The 25,182-nt window shown below is 39.9% G+C and overlaps 1 protein-coding gene across 1 annotated transcript in view; it reads right to left on the reverse strand.

Annotated features, from left to right (window-relative positions):
- The window catches only part of ntsr1 (neurotensin receptor 1 (high affinity)), an 89,151-nt gene extending 74,264 nt beyond the window's left edge, over positions 1-14,887 (reverse strand). The window contains exon 1 of the mRNA XM_044352055.1: positions 14,194-14,887. Coding sequence (XP_044207990.1) covers positions 14,194-14,862 — 669 coding nt within the window. The 5' untranslated portion in view covers positions 14,863-14,887. The remainder of the gene's footprint in view (positions 1-14,193) is intronic.
- Positions 14,888-25,182: the final 10,295 nt, after the last annotated feature.

The raw sequence follows: 25,182 nt of genomic DNA on the forward strand, positions 1-25,182 counted from the left end.
CATTGGTGCTTGTAAATGGATGTCCTGTGAAAGAGAAAATGTGTCAAAGAGTAGATGATAATGTTGGTAATGGTAAGTTTGTTCTCTTAAGTTGCCTACACCATAATTTTAAATATACATCTGATATTTACTAGCCTAGTGATAATATAGCCACAATTACTGATCTGAATGCTCCTTTATTCACAAATAAGGATAAAACCATGAACAAGGACAAGTGCTGCTCTTCACTTTCCCCACACAGACTCATCAAGCCAGATGTGGGGATCCAACCATCAACCTTCTAGTAATAAGTTTGCTCTTCTAACCTTTAGGCCATCACTACCCGCCTACGGGTGTAAATTTAACTTTTGTCTTCAATTTTGTGCCAAGCCATCTCCTTCACCTTGTTAATTGCAACAGTACTGCCCTATTTGGAGAAGACTCCTTTATATCCTTCATATAGTTTCATCAGCAGGTTAGTTCTGCTGCTGAGAAGAACACTGCTCTAGTTTTCCCTTCGCTTTGTGACATACTATCGTCTTTTCGACAATCGACTGTTCTGGGCTGCTTATGTAGTCATGTGCATGCACATACTGCCAGGTTATTCCAGCCTGGCTAGAGTTAGCGTTGACTAGACACAGCTAAGCTGCGTTAATGAAATGGCTTGAGCCTCAAGTGGAAGTTGATGTTAATTCCAGCAAGGCTTTTTCAAGTAAGCACAGCTTTCTTTAGCTGCGTTGATGGAACACCCCTCTGGTGTATCTGTTTTCACTGTACTCAAACAGTGGGGCTGAGAGAATTCATCACATTACACTGTGAAAATGAAAAAAACTACAGAAAAAACAGCCTGCTGTTTGGCAAAGTAATACTGAACTCTTGTTTGACATTTCAGATGTGTCAGCAGATACAAGAATATTTATAGTGTTATAAACTAGGGTGATCAATCAAATTTTATTTTCATTTGGATTCCAATGATTATGAAAACAAGATAATTGAGATAAAAGCGATTATTGTGCCGCATTCCATTTCGTAATGGTGCTCTCATTTTGTCTTGTGTTATAAATCCAGTGTATCCCTTTCCTTTACAGCAGTGCGCTTTCTTCCCTCCCTTAAAGGCCAAACTCACTCTCACTGAGAATCCATAGTAAGCGGGACATGAGCAGCACATAAGCATGCTCTATCCATTCAATCCACACCAACCCTGACCTGCATTCAGTGTCCACAGAGCCGGCTGTCTGTCAGCTGCAGCTCCTGGGGAGCTGGGAGGACAGTGGCTGGGCAAACTGCTTTCACCAGGCTGACTGACATAAGAAATTTACTCAACCAAAATAGTTTTCATGTCAGCTCCACGGGAAGAAATCGACATTGTTGTATTTATTGATTTGGTGATTTTATTTCAGCGCCAACCATAGTGAGTGAGGGGAATCTGCCTGTAGTGAAACAGACAGCTCACAGACAGACTGGGGGCCTTGATCAATCAATGTAGCTACTGTTAATAAGTTCAAGACACATATACAGCAGTATATTTGTGTGATTTAAACGGCTGTCTGTGCAGATTACGTTTCACTAAATGCGACAGAAATAGACCAGGAGCTTAAATAAAACACAGGGTTTCTCAGTGAGATGCGCATCACTCATGCATGTCTTGGAGTGTGGATTAATATATTTCATAAAATGGGAGCATTTCTGTTCTGTGAGTCAATGACTAATTGTGTTAAATAATTGTGATCTTAATATTGACTAAACTAATCGTGATTATAATTTTTGCCATAATTGAGCAGCCTTATTATGAGCCACATTTGGTAGTTATGTAGCATGACCTTATGTTAAACCTAAAGATTCTGAAATGTTACTTTTCTGTTCTGAAACACTGTCAAGCTGTCACAGTAGCAATTGCAGTGCATGTTCCTTTTACACAGATGTCAATCTGGCAATGTGACTACCTCTGCTGCCAGCTTAATGGCGGAACAACTTAAGCCTAGTTTTTGGCACAGCCAGAGGGCATTGATCAGTAGACCTCAGTGATCTCACTGTGGTCAGGGGACACAGTAATTCAGATATATAAGTTGGGGCCAGTCCATGTAGTGCCTTATAGTTAATTAAAAGAATTTTAAAATCAATTCTAGAAGCTATTGGTAGCCAATGTAGGTTGGCCAACACTGGTGAGACGTGTGCCCTACACCAAGTATTAGTTAACAGTCTGGCTGCTGCATTCTGGACCAACTGGAGGCGAGACACAGAAGAACGACTCAGGGTGATATACAGTGAATTGCAGTAATCAAGAAGAGCATGAATTATTTTTTCCAGATCTTGAAAGGATAATATTTTTGCAATGTTTCTAGGGTGGAAGAAACAAGATTGGACAACTTTCTTTATGTGACAGTTCATGTGATGGTCAAAGAGGACTCCCAAGTTTCGTGAGGCTTGCTTGATATTTACTGCTAGTGGACCTATACACTGCTGTACTGTTTCCGTAATGATCTCACAGCCAATAATTGGATTTCTGTTTTGTCAGGGTTAAGTTGGAGGAAGTTGTCTGCCATCCAGATCTTGATAGCTGTTAGGCAGTCTTGCAAGGTGGAGAGTTTGTTCAGGTCAATTGAATTGACAGAAATGTATAGCTATGTATCATCCACATAGCAGTGATAAGACATGCATTTGAGTTAACTAATTAGGAGGCCAAGGGGGAGCATGTACAGTGAGAAAAGAATCAGACCAAGGATTGAACCTTGGGGTACACCACATGACAACCGAGCAGAGGAGGACATGAAATTATCAATTGCCACAGAAAAACTGTCTGACAAATAGGAGGCAAACCAGTCAAGGGCAGTTCCGGTTATGTCCACCCACTGCTGGAGCCTATTAAGCAGAATAGAGTGGTCAACAGTGTCGAAAGCTGCACTTAGGTCAAGAAGCAACAAAACTGAACAATACCCAGCATCAGCACACATTAAAACATCATTTGAAACCCTAAGCAGACCGGTTTCAGTACTGTGCCCCACATGAAAACCAGACTGAAACTTATCAAAGATCTCATTACTGTCCAAGGAAAGGAAGTTTGGATATCGGTCTGTAGTTACTGGGCAGCAATGGGTCAAGGCTTGGCTTTTTTAAGAGTGGCTGAACAATTGCATGCTTAAAATAATCAGGTACACAGCCAGAGCTAAGAGAGCTATTTACAATTGAAAGTAAAAATGGTCCTAAAAAACTAAAAACATCTTTAAAAAGAGAGGTTGGAACAATATCAAGAGAGCAAGAAGAGGGGCGCATTTGGGAGATAATGGCAGAGAGATCTTCCAATGTTAATGGGCTAAACTGGCTCAATAATGAGGCATGAGCTTAACAGTCAACACCTGTAGTATGAGAAGGCGATATTTTTGACCTCATATCAGAGACCTTATCTACAAAGGATAAGAACATTTCACAGTCAGTATTTGAAGAGACCGGTACAGGTAGAGGGGCAGGGTTCACTAATCTATTGATAGTGTTAACTAAAACTCTTGAATTATTTTTGTTGCACTCAATGAGATTAGAAAAATAAGCCATTCTTGCCTCCTTCACTCTCTTATTAAAAGATGAAAGTAGTTCTTTCATATGTAAAAAGTGAACCTCAAGTTTAGTATTTTTCCACCTCTGCTCAACCTTTCTGCACTCTCTTTTAAGACAGCTTATGTCGTCATTCATCCAGGGGGATGAATTAACTCGAATAGTTTTGTTTTTTAATGGAGCAACAATATCTAGAGTTGACAAACAGAGGTTGTTAAAGACACAGACAAAATCGTTGGTCTGAGTAGGCAAAGCCATATTTTTACTGAGATCTGCAAAGATAGAGGCAAATTTGTCTGCAGGATGGCTGTTGAGAGTGCGAGAGCGGGTTGAGCGTTTGATGGATTGGGTGTCAGCATTGAAGGTAATATCAAAGATAATGCATTTGTGGTCAGACACAAAAAAGTCATCAATGTATAGGGAATTCAGATTCAGACCCAAAAAAACCAAATCAAGAGTGTGACCATGATTGTGGTTTGGACCTGAAACATGTATTAAATTTAAGGACTGAGTTATGCTTAAGAATTCAGCAGCAAATTTAAATTTAATAGGCACATCAGGGCTGATTTTATTGGAACAGTATCAACTAAAATAAAAGATTAATAAACTAAATATAAAACAAATATCTGATCTTTTCTTTACTGTAGATTACTGCGTTTTTCTCCTCCTGTGTGTTAATGTGAAAAACTATTTAGGTGCTCTGGTACAGGTGACATTGAGTTCTGAAACCCAGGAAAATAGAAAAATACACATTTGCCAAACTCTGACATTTAAAAAATCTGCTGTAGCAGCAGTTACCTTTCTTTCATATAGGCAAAGAACAGCATGCAAAACATTTACAATATGTAGAAGCTTCTCATTTTCAGCTGATACTGACCATCACTTTCTCCAGTTAAAATGACAAACATTGACAGAGGCAGGTCATATCAGCTTTGAGAAATACGCTTGCTTTCTTGCCGAGAGTTAGACACATGGATATACGGTATCACCCACTTTATCACAGGGTTGAAGCCAACACAACAAACTGTCAGTGTTTTAATAGTTTCTGACTGCACTGTATGTTGCATTAATATTAAGAAATACACCCGCATTAATTTTGTGTAAATTACATGGTGCATATATGTACTGTGTAAAAGTTTGTCAGTGTGCAGAGTATGGCGATGACTTGACATCTGTACTAAAGATATCACTGTCAATCATCAAGTGATGTATGACTGAAATCACCTTGTGATTGTTGTGGTTATTTTGAGTGCTTGAGGGCAGCGACACAGTGTATAGGATACAATGTAGGGGGCTAGTTGTGTACATGACTGAACAGTGTGTAAATTAAAATGATCATTATCAGATGAGCTGCATTGAACAGCATGAAAATTAAACAAATGGAACAGGACACATAATGCAAAATTATGTACAACAGCACATCACACATGCCATGGAAGAATCTCTATACAAAGCAAAAACCAATAAGATGCAGAATGGGTGTATAAAGAATTGGGTAGGTTTAACAGACTTTGTAATTTGGCTTTAAAGCTACTGTTAGAACTACTGTTTAAGCCATCTGGTAAGGAAAGAACTCTTAAATGAGTTGTCATTTCAGACTTTAGCCACAAGTCACAATTTTAAATTTAGCACAGAAATTTATGTTTCAAAGTCAAAACACAGTAACTACATATTTGGTCAAAATTGAGTTGAATCTGACTTCTCATCATCTGTTTCACATATAAAACTGATTATGCCATAGACATGTGCAATTAAAAGAAACATGAAATTTTCAGGATTTACAAAACAGAGGTAAAAACCAAATTGCAGTGACTGCAGTCCAGCTAGTTAAAGCTAGCTGATCGAGGGCAGCAACAGCTAGCCTAAGCTAAAGAAAATTTACCAACTTTTTACAAACTGTTTCCTGTAATAAAAAAATCTATTTTGATCATACAAAATCTTTGTTATTGAGTGTATTATACCATATAAACAAGGCAGTAGTTAAATCAAATTATAATGAAGAAAAGTGTAAGACCAGATAATCTTGTCCAGCTAAAAGCTAACTACCCCAGTTTAGATGCCCTAGCCTAGCTTAGATCGTCTGAACATAGAGTGCAGTATCGGATTTCATATGACTTTTTTTTTTTCCTATTTTGCAAGGTCAAAATATAGCTGTCATGCCTGTTTCTGTAGTTAGCTCTCTGCTGTTGTAAACCAGAATTACAAAATGATGTAAACAACAGTTTTTAGATGGTAAAAAAATGATAATTTTGTCTACCAGGAGGAACTGAAATAAGTGTGCAACAACCAATAAAACATTTGAAGCTATTAGAAAACATTCTCCTTCTCCCCCGGAGGAATCAGACTGTGTCCATGCTAAGCTGGCTAAATCTGTAAACACATCTTCTCTCTGTTTTGGCCCTCCGCACAGACTAAAACAGCATTTTTCTCCCTGAAAACAGCTTTCAGAGTGTGCAAATGTGAACGCGCCAGCTTGGCCTTGTAGTGTGTACGGGGAACAGTATACCATTTCTTCTTCAGTGGTTTTATTTTGGCAGACTTGCAGATGTCCGTGCATGCCCAGTAGGAGAAGAATTACCCATTTTGGCATTTTAATGTGGATGGAGGTATTTGCAGAAATGAGCTGAAACTCCTACTGCGGATGCATGGGATTTTTGCACAAAAACAGCAAATTAGAATTTAGCTGGCTTAATGTACATAGTCTCTGACTGTTTTGTAGTACAAATTCACCCTTCTGCACAAACTGCATGACCCTTTGCAACCAAAGCAGAGACTCCTGCACAGCAGGAGACCACTCAGTGCAATGGCAGCAAACAGACCCGCAGGTATATAGGCCAAGGTAAGTGCACACACCAGTGCCAGCTAAACACACAGCATGTGAAATGTAAATGTACTGGAAATATCTGAGCTTACTGTCAACTGCAGTGAGTTAACTTCCCTTTCAGTTTGCTCACATCCTATAGTCTTGAAGAAATGAAAAACAAATCCTCTCTTGCTTCTTTACTCTCTCCCTCTTCCTCCCTCATTCTCTCCTCCTTCCCCTTGGTAGATAATTTACACACTTGCACTTGCAAGTTTAGTTTTTAGCACTTTTCTTTTGTAGGGTATGAAAACCATAATCAAACTATAGGGCTGTAACTAATCATTATTTCCTTGATTCTCCATTAAATGGAGTTATTATTATGACAAGGTTCAGGAACAAGACCACACCCCTCTCTTTCACTAAATTCAATCACCCGTGCCTCACTAATTCAATCATCCGTGCATACCTATATAAGTGTGTCTAACCCCTTTCTCTCCCGTACGTCTCAGTTCTCACGCGACCTACGACACGCTTGCATCGAAAACCCTTACCTCCTGCCCGTGCTCCGTGATCCACGTTCCTGGGCAACATACCACCCACGACTAGATCCAGCAGTACCAACGGATATCTCCTTCACCACCACATCCACATTCTCCTTCTCCTTCTCCCCTTCTCCTCCAGACGCAGCTGGGATCCAGATGCTCCAAATGCATCCACACAATGGCCCACTTGGACGTGGCTCTTTTCCAAGCGATTAACATCTTCAATCGGATGTTTGCTCACCTCCGGCAAGCTCTCGAGGAGACGGTCGTCCCACTCCTATGAAACGATGATAAAGACAAACTTTCCAAGTCTATGTAGACTGTACTTCCATCAACTCTCTCACCGGCAGCTCAAATCCTCTCGCTCTTGCGTGTTCATTGTCCGCCGCCGGGCCGATGCACGCCGCACACCGATGACATCACAACGCCGACAACTACAACAGAGCCCAGACTTCTTCAGCCCTGGCTGAAGGCCAGGCTGAACTCCAGATACAAATCCTGTTTCGCCGAACTGACAACGATGCCCGGTTCTCCCTGCTCCTCTCTGCCTCCACCTCCATCACCGCTCCAGACGGCCACTCACTTCTGGATTCCCCGCCCAGCAACACCGATATGCCGCATGTCGAGGACGTCACGACGCAGCCAACAGCTTCAGCCCTCTCGCAGGGCCAGGTCGTATCTTCCCATGTGCCTGCTCCCTCCCTGTCTGATCTGTCTCGTGTTTTTCATCTTTTCTCGCATCCCCTCATCCTTTCCTCTTCCCTTCCTTCAGCAGCAGCTGCCTCTACGCTTTTGACTCCACCCGATCCAGCAGCTCCTTCTTTTGTTTCTGTACCTAATCCCACGACATCCTGCTGTGCTCAGACGCAGCAGTAGGTGGTTCACCTCCGATCAGCCACCTGAACGGCCCGTTCCATTGTCAAGATTAAATCTCCCACAATACACGTCTATGCCAGCCAAACTAACGTCTCCATAAAACTGTCCTCAGGGGCACCATACCTAGCCTTATTTCACGCACACTTCGACATGTTATCTGTAAGTCCGAACCACATCTTATGCTAAACGCTTGCCCCTCACTTCAGACTTCCTGGCCCACTACCAAACTCTCCACACAGGCAACCTGTCTCCCCATATTGACAAAGTCAGTCCACATTCCTAACCGTACTCTGGCCAATTCTTCCGCAGTGGAGCCGCTTCAACCACTTCCAAATAATAATCCCAGACCACCCGTTAAAATTAAATATATAAAATTCTCGACCGCTAGTCTTCCCAAGATTCCATACCTACCTCAGCGACATTCAAAGAGCCCGTTCTTACTTAGTCCAATGAAGTTAATTTTGGGGGATGACGAAGCAGAAAGCTCATAGAGACACATGTTCCATTTGGTCCCCGGTTGTCCCAACGCCATCGACCCCCTTCATCCCTCTCCTCAACCCCATCATTCCACCGTACACGACCCGGACCAACCTTCAGCTCCCATTCATCAATCGACCCCTTCATCCCTCTCCTTGATCCACATGCAACCCACCATACACTCTCCTCATCAATCCTGAACCCTCTCGACAATCCAAATAAATCTACTTTTATACCGTTCAAATGGTGTGGTCTTAGTGATTCATAAAATGTCAGCAAATAGTGAGAAATAACCATCAAATGTTCCCAAGTCCAAGGTGGCGTGTTCTTTTTTCCTATGACCAAAAGTGCAAAGATATTCATTATACCATTACAGAAGAGGTCTAATGAAAAACATTTGCGGGTAACAACTATACAAACGCAGTACTAAATCACTGGATATCTTTCAAAAGATTTTTTATAAAGTTTGATGAAGATACAGATATAGGTATCGTCTGTCAAATAGGTTGTTTTCCTCCTTAGTATGATTTGTTTTGGCAGATCTGAACACCGGGGTGTGGACCAAAACAACCTTACCCTCTAGATAAAGTGGTCACAGTCTGGTCACAAACAAATTCTGAAGCAGTTCGTTTGTGGTAGGAACATGATCCAACCTTGATCTGACCCAAGTACAGACATACTCTGCAAGCAGATGAGTGAAATCAACAGTTGCTTGCCGGAGAATGAATTGAGATCTGACCTGAACTACCACAAAGAAGTACATTGCATTCTTGATATTTGGGCAAATAGGAACTTCTTCAGGGCTTTCTTTCTGTGTTTATGGGGCTCCCACCCCAGACACATCTGACCACTGAGAAGAGAGAATGATCTCACCTGGCTATTAGTGATACATTTTGGTTTGCTTGGATTTTACTGTGTTGCAGAACAGATGGTCACACTGAGCCTGACAGCATCCTGCTACCCAACAGAGCCATAGAACAACAACCCACATTAGCTTTCCTGTTAAAGTCCAGTTTTTATCTTACAAACATGAACACGTCTTGTCCTGCACCTTAGCTTGTTGAACGAGCTATCAAACAAACATTCACTGGGGAAAAGTGCACCACTAATGTCAGTTAGCAGGCTAGATATCTAATAAGCTACTCAGCTACAGCACATTAAACAGCATGTAATCATACCTGCAAATATCACTTTGGACCCGTTCGATATTGGTTTGGTTGTTGCTTTTCAAAATCCCTGTTAGTGACACACTGTCCATGACATGTTGCTACACTACTTTGTTTGCTTTGTCTCCATGCCTGTAACACAGCTATCCTGCCAGCGCTGTTTACATGGTCCAATTCAAATAGATCTAAAATAAAAACCATAACAGCTAGAGCTCTCATCTTTTACGCAATCACATTGTACGCTTGTGTCAGAAGATGATGACACCATTATATCACATTACGTGCGTGTAATAAAACCGGGTAAAACGTAATGACGACACGGGGTGGTGCGGTGGAGCGGAGTGGAGCAGAATGGAGAAGCAGGTCGAAGTCAGAGAGATTGAGAGAAAGTTGAGAGATTCAGATTCAGATACTGAGAGAGTAAGTGTATTTTTGGAGCATATATGTGTCTTTTTTTTGTCGTGATGATGAAGAAAAGAAGGCTTTGGGGGTTTTGTTCGTGGGTGGTGACCAAACAGAAGAGGTGCTTTCTTCTGATCCGGACTCCTTCAGTGAGGATGAAGACCATTTTGCTGAAGGCATCGATCCATATCAGGAAATGTAAGTATATTTTTAGGGATTATTATTTATTTATTTGTTTGTTTTTTACATTTTAGAGAGTTGTTTTTTGTGCTGTGTGCATGTGTGTATGGTGGGAGTGTGTGGTTTTCGCGGGTGTGGGAAGTTTCAGACTTTCTCCACAAAGCGGAACGTTTCTGCTTGTCAAAGGATTATATTTTCAAGTTCATCGTTATTTTTAATGATATGTCTTTTTTTTATGTTTTTTCTAATGTCATTTTCATTTATCTTTGTTTTAGCCCCACTGGAGATGAAGGAGCAACAGAGGACCACCCAGACGCAAAGCATCCCAACACACATTTTGTATTTTGTAATTTATGACACAATTTCAATACTTAGGCCTATATCAATCATTATGGTTTATTGGCTTGCATAACCTTTTAACTTAGGTTGTACAAATTTTAGGGATATGGAGCATTTTAAGATATTCTGGGAAATGACATCACAATAAGCAAAAATACCAACGTAGACACTGGGGAAATATGTCTATTGCAGATGAAACTAACAAAACGCCTTTGCACTCTGCTCATAAAAATGAGCATATCTCAAAAACTAAAAAATGTACATGGTTCAAATAACTTATGGAATGTTAAGAAATATTTTGTTCATGTTTCTACATTCAGAAATGTTTTGGATCAATGTATTTTGTGTGTTTATTCAGTAAAATTTGATGAAAAAACATGTCCGATTTTTGTATTTTTTAAATATATGACACAATTTCAATACATATATCAATTATTATGGTTTATTGACTTACATAACCTTTTAGCTTAGGTTGTACAGATTCTAGGGATATGAAGCATTTGACGATACTCCAAAAAATGACATCACAATAAGCAAAAATACCAATGTAGGCACTGGCGGACCATTTCTATTGCAGAGTTCAAAGGGTTAAAGCCTCCAGTACACATACACTGAAAAAGGACTTTACATTAAAGTACGACACACCTTGTGTCCAGCAGTCCAAACTTATGAGAAAAAAAAAATGCATATTTATAGATTCTGGAATTTTGAATGAGGGAGAAGGAGGAGATGTCACTTTAAGGATTTTAAAGTGGTAATTATATTTTTTGTGGAAAAACCATATCAGACACACAATATTGTTCCAAACATTATAGTAGGTATTTGATATGTCTTAATACATATCTGGAGGGGATGTTTTAAGAACATGTTGACATTATTTTTGACTACAAAGGGGGTGATTAAATGTGATTTCAGTTGGACTTTAACTCCAGTTACCCCTCAGGTAAATACTGAACTTGGGAAAACTGCCCACTACTTTGCACCTTATAAATGGAATACATTACTAAACTTGAATGTCTCAAGAAATATAAAATATTAATTTCTCCCTTTTGGTTTTGATTTTTTTTGTTTGCAGATATGTATGCTGTAGCAGAAAAAAACATGCAATTTAATTTCAGTGGGACTTAAAAAGTTTTAAGAAGTTAAAACCATTTTGTAGATGTTCTGTATCATTTATGTTTCCCATTTGACATAAAGTTTTACTCACAGCACTGCGTACCTTTATTCTGGATAACTGCATGGGGGAATTGAACTCCCTATCCTGGCAGTGTTAGTGCCATGCTCCACCTATTAATCTCCACAGGAAAGCCTTCTGTCTCCCCTCTTGCTGTCTAACCTCCTCATCTCTCCCTTTCACTTCAATTTTCCCACACAAATACACACACTCCTCTTCACCCCATGTCACTCACTGTTGTAAAGACAGTGAGTGTTTGGGAACCCTCTGTTGCAGTCAGGCGCCTACTGAATCAGCTTGCACTAAATCTTCCATGCACACATACACAGCGCAGACAAACAAACACACCCACTTATAAAATGTTATGGGAACAATTTGATTGTTTCCTCTTTGCCAGCACAGTCCAGTGTGTCAGTCTAGTGTGCATCAAATTATGTCCCCAGACTCGACTGTCCTGGAGTATATATTGTTCTTGTCTTTATATCAAGTGGAAAAAATAACACAAAGTCTTATGTGATTTTTATAGCGTATGATTTTTATAGCATATGTGTGAGAAAATGTTTTTTCACTGACACAAACTATTTGCTAGACCCTGGCTCACGAATGTCAACAGCCTCAATGAAAGCATCAGAGGATAAGAATTGTTAGCCTTGGCACTGCATCAAATAGTTATTGCCATGTAGGAGTGATGAATAGAGGGGGCAAGAAAACATTGAGAACAGGAGAGAAAAGGAAAAGACAAGACATGCATGGAGGGATAAACAAAAGACAAGACAGATGGTAAAAAAATAAGTGTGGCATAGAAAAGCAGAGAGAGACTAAACCCAGAAGCAGAAGAAACCGCAGCAGATGATTGTGATGATCATAGTGATTACAAAAAGAGTTACTTAGAATACGCACAAGCAAATGTCACATTCCCTTCTGCTTTTGTCTCATGCCAAGTGTCCATAAAGCTGCAGCGAAGTGACAGAGCATCCACAGAAAACCTCACCTTAATCATTTCCTATTCTCTCACAACACCATGAACTCTGCTGGGCTTCTGAGTCAATGCCAAGTATGTGCATTGTAAACAAAGCCACAGAGATTGGCTTCATCATTTATATGACCTACGACCTGCAGAGAAACACCATTTATCTTGGGGAGTAGTGGGGAGAGAAGGGATGGCCTTGAGAAATAGCCTGGAAGGTGTGTGGCTCTTTACATTAAGCCGCATGCCTGCTTAACATGAATACAAGGCTATAACTAATGATTATTTTATTGGTTGATAGTTATTTTTGTGATTAATGGATTCATCATGTGGTAAGTGATAAAAATGACAGTGGAAATAATTTTTATTTCAGCTTTAGAGAGTACCGCTGCCGAATGCTAATAGCATCAGACCTCTGTGAGTTCCTAGCAAGATATGATTGGCAGTTTATTGGACCAATAGAAGAGCAGCAGAGCCACACCACACAGATTCATTGCCCCAAGAAAATGTGCACAATTACCATAAAGACCAAGAAAATCTGAGGATTCCGAGGAAAAACAAAAAAATTGCAAACCAAAAGACTGCTGTGGTTTTGGATTTTGCTTTGCATTGAAATTGTAGCTCTTTGTCATATTTTGAAATGACTTGGGGTTGCAGTTACTGTTGGATGATTTGTGATCGCATATTTCTTTGCATTTGTACAAAATTAAATCCCATACAAGTAGCCCCATGTATAATCAATACATTTGAGTCACAGAACTACAGTAAGCATCAGATTTTCAGAATATAAATGACCTCAGATCTTTGAAAAACACAGTTGTTCTGAATTCTCAAAGACTAATTAACTAATTAATAAAACTAACTAAGATTACAATATTCTTGCATATTATTGCATTTTATTCAGTTGCATAATAAAGAAGATTTTTAACCCTTTTCCAAATTGCAACTGTTTCCTGTGCAGGTAGCTGGAAATAACACACAGTATGTCCTTGCACTTTTTGTACAACATTGAGATGTGATATTGTATGACAATATTGTAACATCAATATATACAATATAACTTTTATTTTTTTATTTATATATTTATAAAAACATTTAACATTGTTATTATTGGTTCATTTTGTACAAATTGAGCAAGGAGATGTGTGAATTCAGGCCACCATGTTTGTTTGGATTAGGAAAAATTCCAGTTTGGGAGACAGGATTAAAATCTGTTTTTATGGTGCAGCAGAGGAGGATGGTTAGGAGAGGAGGAGATGGTTCTGGAAGTGCAACAACGACCTTTTGGGTTTTCAAATATCATTTATTTTTCCACAAAAAGTATGCTTAAAAAGAGAAAAAAGCAAAAGCAACAAGTGCTCACGTTTGACAAGCTGGAACCATACAATCTTTGTCAGTTTTGCTTGACAAATGACGTAAATGGTTAATCATATACTAGACTAATCAATTAATTGAATAATTGTTTCAGCTCCACATTAACAACAAATATGCGTAATAACTGAGCCAACAAGCAGGTTTGCTCACTTTTTGATATTTTCCCTGAAATTTCACTGATAAATTGGGTCAACAAATCGTCTAGAAGAACTAAGGATCTGATAATTTCACATATATCGTTTTTGATTAATCTTGTAAAAACAATCGTCATGTTGTTTGTGGAAAGACTCTGCCTTCTTCATTTCCTGAAAGAAATGAACCTGCATGAAGTGGAACAATCTGAAAAAGCCAAAATCTGAGACACCCACCTGAAGCACAGTCTTCATGGTGATAGGGGAGACGATAGCGGTGCAAATCTTCTCGCCTTTGCGCATCACCTGGCCCATGATAAAGAGCATTGGCGTGGCGAGCGCGAAGGACGCCAGCCACATGGCGCTGATGAGCTTCTTGGTGCGGCTGCGGGACATGATGCTCTTTGCTTTGAATGGGTGGCAGATGGCCATGTAGCGCTCCACGCTCAGACTGGCAATGTTGAGCGCGGTGGCATAGGAACAGCTGTCCCGGAGGAAGTAGTAACCCCTGCACACAGCGTTCCCGAACACCCACGGGTGGTGGAACCAGATGAAGTTGTAGAGCTCGATGGGCATAGAGAGGACGAGGATCAGCAGGTCGGAGACGGCGAGGCTGGCCAGGTGATAGTGAACGGTGCTCTGGAGGTTCTGCAGGGTCTTTTTTGTCAGCAGGGTGTACAGGGTGATGGAGTTCCCCAGTGAGCCCACAGCGAACAGAGCCACATAGATAACTGTGACTATCACCTTGGAGTAAACGTCCGTGTTGACTTCTAAGTCTTCCTCCTCTGTTTTGGAAGCGGCGCTGCTGTTTTCAAAAGGAAAATGTGAGTTATTCCCAAAGATTCTCTGCGCCAGTGCGCCCAAGCCGGACAAGTCGCGCCCCGAGAGCGTGGAGTTTAAATCCATGATGCCTTTATGTGTGGACACATATAAACTGTGAGTGAAGTTGTTTAAACTGAGTGGACATTGGCTATTTCTCACATCCACATCAAACGGAGTGAAATGGCTTCAAGGTCTCAAAGGAGAGCAGCTTTTATAGTAGGGACGTCAGGAGGCGTGCTCGCTATTGGCGCTGCTGCGATGACGCACGGCCATTCAGTGAGTGGAGCTTTCGCTATTGTGTCCATTCATGTTTAACCTTGGAAACCAAAAATAACGTGAAGGGCCTACATATCGAAAAATCACAAGCGATTAAATTCAAGCACACTTTCTGAGAGACGTTTTTTGATTTCTGTTTTGTAAGTATCCTTGACACCAAAAACTCCCTCTCTCTCAAACACACTCTTCTCTCTTTTCTCCTCTCTCACACAGGCATATAAGTGCAAAGAAATAATGTTAGGCAACAGCTTGAGCCCCATCACAGTATACCTGATTGTGTTAGAGGCTTCAGTTAAGATTGTGTCTTTAGTGCTAATGATCCAGTCTCACTGAGGGGAAATGTAATCACTGGACACTACCACAGCTGCCACTGCTGGAACCAATGTAGCAAGACAGGCCTTCCTCTCTCTCTCACACACAGACACACACACACACACACACACTCCAATACGCACACACACACACACACACACACACACACACACACACACACACACACACACACACATAATCTCTACAGATAGTTGAACACAAAGTGGTACATATAAAGAAGTTAAACCTGTGCATGTGTTACAAGGCACATAGTACATTAAAGCATATGTGTGTTTATGTGTTGCAGTGTCATTCTACACAGCATCAAGAACCTGATGATGATGTTCTTCAGACTGTGAGGAAATGCTCTTCTTCTTAAATAGGAAATCTCTCCATGTTTCCGGCACCAGGGCCCATGGCTCCTACAGAGGTTAATGTGTTTAGCTGACAGGCTGTCATTGAGGAATAAAAAACATATAGCGTTACTTATAACAACTATCAGCTGTTCACAGTTTGGCCTGTTTCCAGGAGTCATAGTGGGATAAGCGGATGTACAGTACATCTGCAGTACCTTAAATATGATGTTTACTGTGGGACAGGATGTCTTTTTTTACTAATGTTCTTTCCCTTATCTCATTCACTTCCCTCAGAAGGGGTCAAAAGGGGCAGCTGATGGTTAAGTTAGAAATGAGAAGACAAAAAAGTATTCACACATTTACTGATTGTACTCTTGTTCAAGTTTTGGTGAAATAATGTTAAATGTGCATCCAGTGTGTGGGTGTCTTTTTTCTGTTTCAATGTCAAGTTTTGTTCAGTGTTTGAAGTTGTTCTTTTCATTATGTCATTATGGAGTGATGTTAATGTCAATATTAGTGACAAATGCTCGTTTCACGATCCACAAATAAAATCAAATGTGTATGGTGATTTGTGAATAAATGGTGGTGTTTGCAAATGCATGTTCCTATAATAATTGAAAAGCGTCCTGTGCATACTGTATGTCTAAAAGTTATTTTGTTGCATTTATTTCCATATTGGCAAATCTGTGCGTGTCAGAGACATAAATGCCGCCCAAATTAAGTTTTCTGTCAATATTATGAGAAAATGTTGTGCATTATTGTAATGGGCAAGTTGAATAAAATGTTCACTGACAACATCTTTTTTTTCCCACAAAAATAGCCAATCTTGCAGTAAGGTATCCGCTGGTAGTAACCAGAATCAGAATCTGTTTTTATTAGCCAAGCATGCAAGCATACAAAGAATGTGTCTTGGCATTTGCTCCCACAAACGCAACATAGAGGGATAAAGAATAAAAATAGAGTATAAGTAAGGTGATGATAAATAATGAAATAAAACAAAAGTGATATTAGAATTAAATTCTAATATCTATTTACACAACTAACCTGCAAGCATTATTACATTTTTTATGGTCATTTTTAGGCACTGGCAGGACTTAGTTAAAGTTCTCTTCCACTCAGAAATTTGTTTTTCCTCTTGTTCCTACAGTTGACTGTTTGAGCTTCACTGTGCAGAATGATGTATGTGAGTTTGACACTAGAAGGTTTTCACATTCATCTGCTGACAGTAGGAAGCTTCTCTGTGCTCAGTAACAATCTGATTTTAAGAGGTGTACTCACAAGCATGATTTGTGACATCACAGCTAGTTTGGAAGCCACCATCGTGGTCCAGTATGCAACTTACACAAGTGGGATGTGGAAACCTGAAGACAATATATGTTGCTATAAGTCAGTATATTTTACATTGAGTATAATAGATACATATGGCTGAAATTTTGGCTAATTCAACTTCACACTGACTATAATGACGCTTAGTGAAAGTTCAGTCAGGAAGACTATCTTTTGCATGCTCAAGTCGTTAGTATTATATCGCAAACCATCTGTCATTCCCATCCCTCACACATGCTCACTTGTAATTTCCTTGCTGTCATTCCACTGGGTGTCCATTAAGACATCAACTGTTCACATCAGCTGATCACATCTAACCAATAGCACAGTGATACACCTTTATTTCCCCATCATAATGCCGCTGTCTTTTCAAATATATTTTCTTTACTTTCATGGTGCTGTGTTGCACGCCCCATCACCTCCCCATCACCGCCCATTCTTCACAGATTCATCAGTGCATTGCCTCATGAACCTCATCAGCCTTATCAGTCTCAACAGAAGTCATCAAGTTTCATTCACTTGTCTCTCCTGATTGAACTGCTTTTGTGATGTTCCTTTCTTGACATAAACAGGTTTATGGAGTACTTTTGACATTACATTATATATGCAGGTTTTCATAATTGATAGAGCTTGTCTTTTTGACAAAATTTCTTTCACAGTTAGCCCTCATTACTGTGTGATAGTGTGTTTGTTAGTTTGTTAATGTCATTTTTGTGCTTTACCAGCCTCTTCACACACAAAGGTTGCTCAATCCGCACGTCAGGTGATCCAGATTCAACAACAATCTGTAAATAAATGCAACATAATGTCTAAAATGTAATAAGAAGCATTTCAAAAGCAAAAAGCAAATTTGTTTCTTCACTTTTAGTGTTTAGAAAATGTATTTGTGAACACCTTCAATTATTCACAAATTGTCATACACTGCCATGGCTTGTTTTTACTTTTGGATCATTAAACACACATTTGTCACTACTGTTGACATGAAAAAGATTGTGGTAGACGCACAAGTCCAAAAAACTTTAAAACAGGTGATGGACCAAAGAAACAATGTACAAAAGAAAGAAGAAAGTCCACACACTGTTGCTCCCTTTTTCTTTAGATGCAGTTTAATGGGACATCCACAAATGACGTTTCGAGCTACATCCACACATTTCGAGCTATCACTACTGTTTTGAGGTACCACTACTGTTGACACAAATTTCTCTCCACAGTGAATCAGCTGCAAACTTGATGTAAGCATTCGACTAGTCACTCAACATGAAAGTCATACAGTATTAAAATTAAACCTCTTCTCTTTGTGTGCCTTGAGTGCCAAAATGTAATTTGTTGCAAGTTTGGGGAATACACAGGCTACATTTCAGTAGTGTTACATAAAACACACCTTAACCCAAATTCCTTTTGTCTTGAGGAAGTAACGGGATTTTCCAGCTGGTATACCCTTATTTTGTCAGGGGTTGTAGCTAACAGGATTCAATGAACTTGGCAGCCTGAAATATAACTGGCAAAAAATAATTTATAAACTGAGCTGAGAAATGGCTTGGACAGCCCAGCTGTCCATATATAACTTAGCGTGTGACAAACAATGAGAATTCCTTTGCTTGGTTTTCACCTGACAGCAGCAATTCGAGATAAATGGCTCTTTGGCCAAGAGACTGAAGATCTGCTATCTAATCTGAATTCCTCATTTGCAGCCATTTCCTTTGCAGCTTAAAGCAAACATACCAGGCCCAGTACATTTACGCTTAATGTACACTTCTGGAGTGAAAGCCCAGAAAGAAGGTTAAACTAAATAAACCAAAAGGGAAATTACTGACTAAGATTAAACAAAAAGAGGCTATTTTAGTTGTTAGCCTAACACTTTCCAGTTCTATTGTTTGTGATACTGTTAATTGTTGCATACATGGTATTGGATGTATTTATTTATATTTATACTGTATGTTCTGGACTGAAGAACAATTAACAGTCAGGTTACTCCAGTGATTTACTATTGCATTCACAAAAGACAATTTTTTTAAAAAAAACAATGATCAAAACTGAAGTACCTCAGGCTGAGATGCTCTAAAAATGCACATACATTTCTCACAAAGCAACTCAATAGCATCTTTCATTAGAGCCTCACTGCCTCCTAAGTAAGCACTTCTGTCAAACCCTACATCTTGACTTTGTAAAGTGGCCTTTCAATTAAAAATGTGACATCTGAAGCCTACAACGACATCTTGATGACATCATCAGGGTTTTGTTTTGTTTTTTAACTACTATCTACCCGCATAAATACAACATGCTTTGTGGAGAGGGGATATTTTTCAGCTGTCTTACATCTTACTTACTGATATTGTATCTTTTCAGCTAAAATAAAATATGTTTTAAGAATAAGAATTGATTTACACTGATGTCACAAACATAAAATATGTGACATATCGTATATAACATAACATCAGTATTAAAAGTGCAATATATAATTTTCTGCTGCTAGGGGTTTCTCGATAGAAACAGTAACAAAAGATGGACTTTGATGTTGTGTTTGATCATTGCAGTCAGCTTCTCCCAGTTAGGATTCCTTCAGTGTTCATTGTTCAGGAGATTTTTACCAGGAGCCAAATTATCCACAGAGGTCTCTACTCGGAGATTAAAACCAGTAAAAACACTGAATAAAGCAGTTTCACGTTAAAAATCTATGTTTTTTCCCCACACAGTTTGGTGGACACAGGACATCTGGAGGGGCTCAGCTTGCTTCTCTAATGACTTAGGATCCAGACATCCGATGACTAAAATCCTTCATCCAAAAAGATATAGTATAAAAATGACCAAGATCTAAAAAGTGTATCATAAAGATGTGGCTTAAAAGTGGACAAAAAGTCAATTTATGACAGTTTCCAGCGGACAACCAAAACACTGACACATGTGCAATGGGGATATGATGCCATTGACTGCTGACCAAATGAAACAAAGGTTATGATATTGTAACCCTAGGTCTATAAGCACAGGAGGAGCCCTCTACTTGACTGTATGGGTAATATTCTCCTCCAATCACGCGACGCAATGGCCCACTGAAATCTGCATGTATGTAGCCGGCCAAGCAACATGCACCTAACAATTACATGTGTCTCACACAGTATATAAGGCAGCGCTTTGCTGCCGCTTTCATCAAGAAACCATTTCAGCAGATGGCGTAGGAGTGGCAGGGTCCATAGGCAGAGGGCTCCGCCTGTGCTTATTGAACTAAGGTTAAAATATCGTAACCTTCGTTCTATCTCACACAGGCTCCTCCCTCTACTGGACTCTATGGGTACAGTAGGTGGAGCGGGTACCACAGCTGACACTCACACCACCCTTTTCACAAGTCCTGAGTCATCCCTGTGAGCACAGACATTGAAAATGAGCCCATCATGTCCAAGAGACAGAACCTTATGAACAGACAAGGCGTAGCCCAAGACGATGCCATGCATATGTCCTCAACACTTGGCCCACTGAATAAGGCCATCGACACTGCTACACCATGTGTAGAATGCGCTAGGACCATGGTGGGAGGGTACTTACCCGCCTGCCTGTAGGTTTGGGAGATGCACTCACAAAGCCAACTAGCTAGGCACTTCTTGGATAGGGCTTTACTGGCCACTCCCTCTCCATAGCACACGAACATTCAACATAACATTCCAACGCACATACAATAGATGCAATTTTGCCTCCCTTAAACTCCTTATGTTCTTGGGAACAAAGGAGGGGTTCGGTCTTAGAGTAGCACCACTATGGTCACCACAAAGCAGCAAACAGCTGGGGTGAACCGACAGGGCACACAGCTCACTCACTCTCTTACTCACTTGTCAGTGCAAGCAGCAAAGCTGTCTTGATTGACAACACCTTCAGAGAGGAGTGCTCCAGAGGTTCATAGGAATCACTCACTAGGGCCACGTAGGGGTGGGCGAAGACCATTCTGTCACCATCACATTGCAAGGGTGCTGGTGCGCACAGCCCTTGCTGTTGGGACACTCTCTCCCACAGTCATTTCTGCGCTGTCGGTTTGGTCCATTCGGGAGCCTGCTGTCATGGAGCCCTGTCCGTGCTCCATGACAGCAGGCACCCATATGAAACCGTGACATGATGAGTGATAAGTGCTTTGAAGCAGTGACTCCATCCTTTGTGAAGTAAGATCAGTGTGCAGATTTGCCGTCACTGAAGTGAGAACAATGAGAGCATCAGTGAAGCACTGCCTTATGTACTGTGTGAGACACACATAATCGGTAGGCGTGTCCTGATTGGCTGGCTACGTACATGCAAATTTTAGTGGGCGATTGAATGCGTGTGATTGGAAGAGAGTATTATCCATAGAGTCCAGTAGAGGGCAGGGAAATTATGGATTTCCCTGGATTTGAACATTGTTTGAAACATTTGGAATAATGTAAGTACACAACTCAACAAAATATATAACATAGGTCCAGTCATTTTCAGACATTTTAATGCAGAAAAGCTACATATTATGTCTTTAAGTGAAGTAATACTCTGTCAGGTAAAAGGTTATGAATGATGCTGTGACAACTTTTACATTGCTTGCTCTGAGAGTCACAGTTTCTGACTGCCGTGTCACAATGCTAATGTTAACATGCTGATGTGCCAGTATAATGATTGCCATATTCACCATAATATATTAGCGTGTTAGCATGCTAACATTTGATAATTGCCATTAAACACAAAGTACAGCTGAGGCTGATGGGAAAAATCATTAGTTTTGCAGGTATTTGGTCATAAACCAAAGTATGGGACAAAAGTTTGACCTAATGATGGCTCTATATGAAATGTTAAGGGATCACTTAATGATACAGTTCATCATGAGGGGGACATGATTTTTTTTCATGGTAATCCACTCAATAGTTGATGAGACATTTCACTCAAAACCACTCATGTGAAGTTCATGGCGGCACTAATCAGTAGTAGTAGGATTCATCCTCTGGGAACCATGAATGCCTGTACAAAGGGTCATGGCATGTCATCAGTCAAAGAGTTGAGATATTTCATTCTTGACCACAGTGGTAGACTGACCGACCAACATTGCCATTGTTAGCATTGCTAAAATGGCTTAAGTCTGAGCAGTATAGTTAATGGATATCTACAACAATAGAAAAATAGCTACATCTTAAAAAGAGTCCATGAATTCACATAATAGTTCACATAACATTATAGTGTCTTTGTGCATGGCAACACTCTCATAGACATTGGTGGTGTGGAGATGTTGAGTAAGCTGAGTGAGACTTTCCTTTCTGTTACTGAAGACAGCAAATTTTATTGAGTTCCTCCCAGACTGAGTCTCCCTTGTGACCTCCACTGATTGTAGTTGTCAGTAATATTGGGCTGCTTCAAATTATTTTCTTGTTCAGCTGCAGTGTTGGGAGAGTTTCTTTTAAAATGTATTCCACTACAGATTACTGAACACATGCCCTAAAATGTAATTTGTAACATATTTCATTAGATTACTCAAGTTAAGTAACATATTCTTAACACTTTGGATTACTTTTGGAATACTTCAAAATCATCTTGCTGAGCCCATTTGTCTGGGTCACTCTGAATGTAGTTAACACTTGCTTTTGGGAATGACCTTTATTACTGTCTTCAGAGAAAAATTTAGGCAGGTACACAACAGACAAATGTGTTTTGTCCTGCAACTTATAGTTTATAGAAAAATGGCATCCACCAGAGAATAAAGTCTTCAGTTTTCCTTTACCTTTTCTTTAATTTCCACAGCATCAGTTAAATGCAGCATCACACTGAACGCATTAGACAACATTAAAGATCGCAAAGTGTATTTACTCTCCACTAAGCAAGTTGCTTAATTAGTCTGTGTCTCAAGGCCATCATATCAAGGTCAAACTTCACTGCAAAATAAGTTACTCTACAGTCCAATAAAGACAGCTGTAACGCAGCAAGAGAGTCTGTTCAAAGTGTTCACAGGTCATGTGGTTATCATGTGGGGTCAAAATAAGCCCCCCAAGTTGCAGGTGTTTGATCATAAACCAAAGTATTGTTTTTTTTTTTTTTATTTAGACCTGATAATGGTGCTAGATGGAAAGTGAATCACTAATGTTATTACAATATGTACTAAGGGGAACAGGCATGTCTGTACCAAACTGCATGGCCGTCCATCTACTAGTTGTTGAGATATTTCACTGGATAAGAGAAGATTCATCCTTTTGAGACCATGAACATGTACAAAATTTCATGGCAATCCATGACATTTGATTCTAAATTTCAGATGAACTCTTCAAGCAGTCAAGTGTTTCAAGCCCACCACCGCCAGCATAAATTTGATGGAGTTGAGATGCTTCTTCATTTGACATTTCAGTCTCACCCAAAGTGGGGTACTAGCCCTATGATCAACATTGCCATCCATAGAGCCACATCTCTAGCATGAGTAACATAATAATCTCCATACAGATGGAATATCACACTGTGTAAATTAAATAATATCTTCAGTGTCCCCATTCATTTGTATCTTACTCACTTAATTTTAGACTAGAATCAGCCATAAGTTTATTTGATTCTGTGTACACTGTTTCACTTTCCATTTATGATGGGAAAACAAAATATTTATGTGTTTCTTAGTTGTCCACAATGTATGAATAGATGATATTCTGACCCAATGTAATGATTCCACCTGATGTTCTGTGCATTGCGTTGCTACTGCCTCCTCCTGGAGGTTATTATTGGACTCGTATTCCTGGCATTTATATATGAGGCCTGGAGGTCACTAGCCTCTGAGACAGGAGGGTTGATGTTGCGACTTTCACAGCTTTCACTCACCTGCTTGTGTGTAACTGTTGCTTACCATTTGCATGCAAAAAGTTGCAATTTGAAGGACAGAGCTTTGATGAACTTTGGGGCAGACAGGTATCTGGTGCCCTGTGCACCAAATATTGCTCTTGAGTATGACTCTTTTCTTAGTATGACCTTGATTTAAGAGCCCTTTACTCTTAATAAGGGGATTGTAATTTCTTAGGAAAAAAGGAGTATCATTTCTGTGGAACATGTTAGAATTTTTACAAAACTGTGGTGTGTTTGCAAGCATGTGCAAGCAATGAGAGAGTTCCTCATGTCAAAAGAATTTAAACGAGTTTTAGCTGCAGGCACAGGGACCAGTGTAGGCAAGGATATCATTCTCCCTCCATGTTGAGATATGCAATAATATTTGTGTATTATTTGTGTAAGGGTCAAAACCCTTTCTGGTGTCTCTTGTTGAAGTCAACTGCATACATACTGTGTATGGAGTCAAATGAAAGTCATTAATATTCTGAGCTTGTGAAATGGATTGTGAATGTGTAAGTTTTGCAGCTGTAGAAATATTTAGTGTAAGTAATTAAAATATGTGCATGATTTTTTTCAACTGTGAGGTTTCATAAAGTCTGAAAGATGGACACACAAATTTTCTACCTTTTGTGCAATAGTGAAGTTACATGAGAAATGGACACCCAAATTTCCTACCTGTGTATGCAACGCTGAAGTTACAAGCTTCAAAGTACGAAGTATGAGTACAAATTTTGACCCTGTTTTTACAGCTTAATCCGATTGGTCGAACACAGAGTCAATCTGTCCAATCAGAGGGCAGATGGTTCTGTTGCTTTCATCTCCCTCCAGGTCCTGATTTTTAAGATGGACAACAATACGGGCTCTCCTGCAACTCAGGTAATTGTACTTGAGGATGCCATAGATAATAATGGTAAGCATTAATGTGTTGTGTATTTATTTTGCAGTTAGTTTGCTGTTATTGTAAGGTGACGTAGTTGTCTAAATGCATATTTTCAAGTACAGGAAGGCTGCTTTATGTACCCAGAGTAGAACAGTAATGTAGCTTTCTGTTAGAAAATGTCTGCTAGCATTACCATAGTAGCAGCAGCAACGCTGGGAAGGAACTTGCTCAGCAAAAACAGGATTGTGGGCAGATTCTTCTAAAGAAATGACAAGTACTGCTGAGAGAGCCCCAACTGAGAAGGTGCTCCAATTTACTTCTCATGTGAAGACTCCTCTCTTCCCCACCGTGCCTTCGCATTATTGATTTGGCCATTACTACAGCTGTGTGTGCTCTGAATAGGGTGTTTCATATTTCATACATGGTGCACTGGGAACACCCTGAGGTTCCGGGCTATTGATT

Source organism: Thunnus albacares, chromosome 5 (assembly GCF_914725855.1).
Source record: "Thunnus albacares chromosome 5, fThuAlb1.1, whole genome shotgun sequence".
Classification (NCBI taxonomy): Eukaryota; Metazoa; Chordata; class Actinopteri; order Scombriformes; family Scombridae; genus Thunnus; species Thunnus albacares.